The sequence below is a fragment of the Sphaeroforma arctica genome, assembly GCF_001186125.1.
Source record: "Sphaeroforma arctica JP610 unplaced genomic scaffold supercont1.12179, whole genome shotgun sequence".
NCBI classification, from domain to species: Eukaryota; class Ichthyosporea; order Ichthyophonida; genus Sphaeroforma; species Sphaeroforma arctica.
The window spans coordinates 1-755 of NW_014028379.1; the positions used below are offsets into that span (position 1 = coordinate 1).

At 45.4% G+C, this 755-nt stretch overlaps 1 protein-coding gene across 1 annotated transcript; it reads left to right on the forward strand.

The window, feature by feature from the left end:
* SARC_17806 (hypothetical protein) lies at positions 1-436 on the forward strand (the record flags this gene model as incomplete). Its single annotated transcript, XM_014288106.1, has 1 exon — positions 1-436. The coding sequence occupies exon 1, from the start codon at positions 5-7 to the stop codon at positions 434-436; it is 432 nt and encodes a 143-aa protein (XP_014143581.1). The 5' UTR covers positions 1-4.
* Between the last annotated feature and the right edge of the window lie 319 nt (positions 437-755).

Genomic DNA, 755 nt, shown 5'->3' on the forward strand with positions numbered 1-755 from the left:
CCAGATGGACATGTACCAAGCCCACAGCCAGATGGACATTTATCAGGTCTCAAACCAGATGGACATGTATCAGGCCCAAAGCCAGATGGACATGTATCAGGTCTCAAAGCCAGATGGACATGTATCGGGTCTCAAAGCCAGATGGACATGCATCAAGTCTCAAAGCAAGATGGACATGTATCGGGTCTCAAAGCCAGATGGACATGTATCGGGTCTCAAAGCCAGATGGACATGCATCAAGTCTCAAAGCAAGATGGACATGTATCGGGTCTCAAAGCCAGATGGACATGTATCAGGCCTCAAAACCAGATGGACATGTATCGGGTCTCAAAGCCAGATGGACAGGTATCAGGTATCAAAGCCAGATGGACATGTATCAGGTCTCAAAGCCAGATGGACAGGTATCAGGCCCGATTTGATGTACACCATAGAATAGGGATACATGACGAAAACCAATATACTGGCAAAAGTTACGTGCAAATAGAATGCTGTGTGCCTAGTAACTGCAACATTGTATTTTAAAGTGTGTCACTCGCACAAAATACGTTTTGAAGCAGAGGATAGCCTGAGTTGAGTTGCTCGGGGTCGATTCGATGCCAGATTTTGGTTTCACGTTGGTTTGCGGATTCTAAAGAAATTGTTTTTCAAGTATTGGAATGGGTCACTTGTGCTGTCAGTGGAACCAATAAACGGCCTTATACGGTCATATTCCCCCCCATGCACTCAGTCCCTGAAGTATGTGTCTTGTCAATACA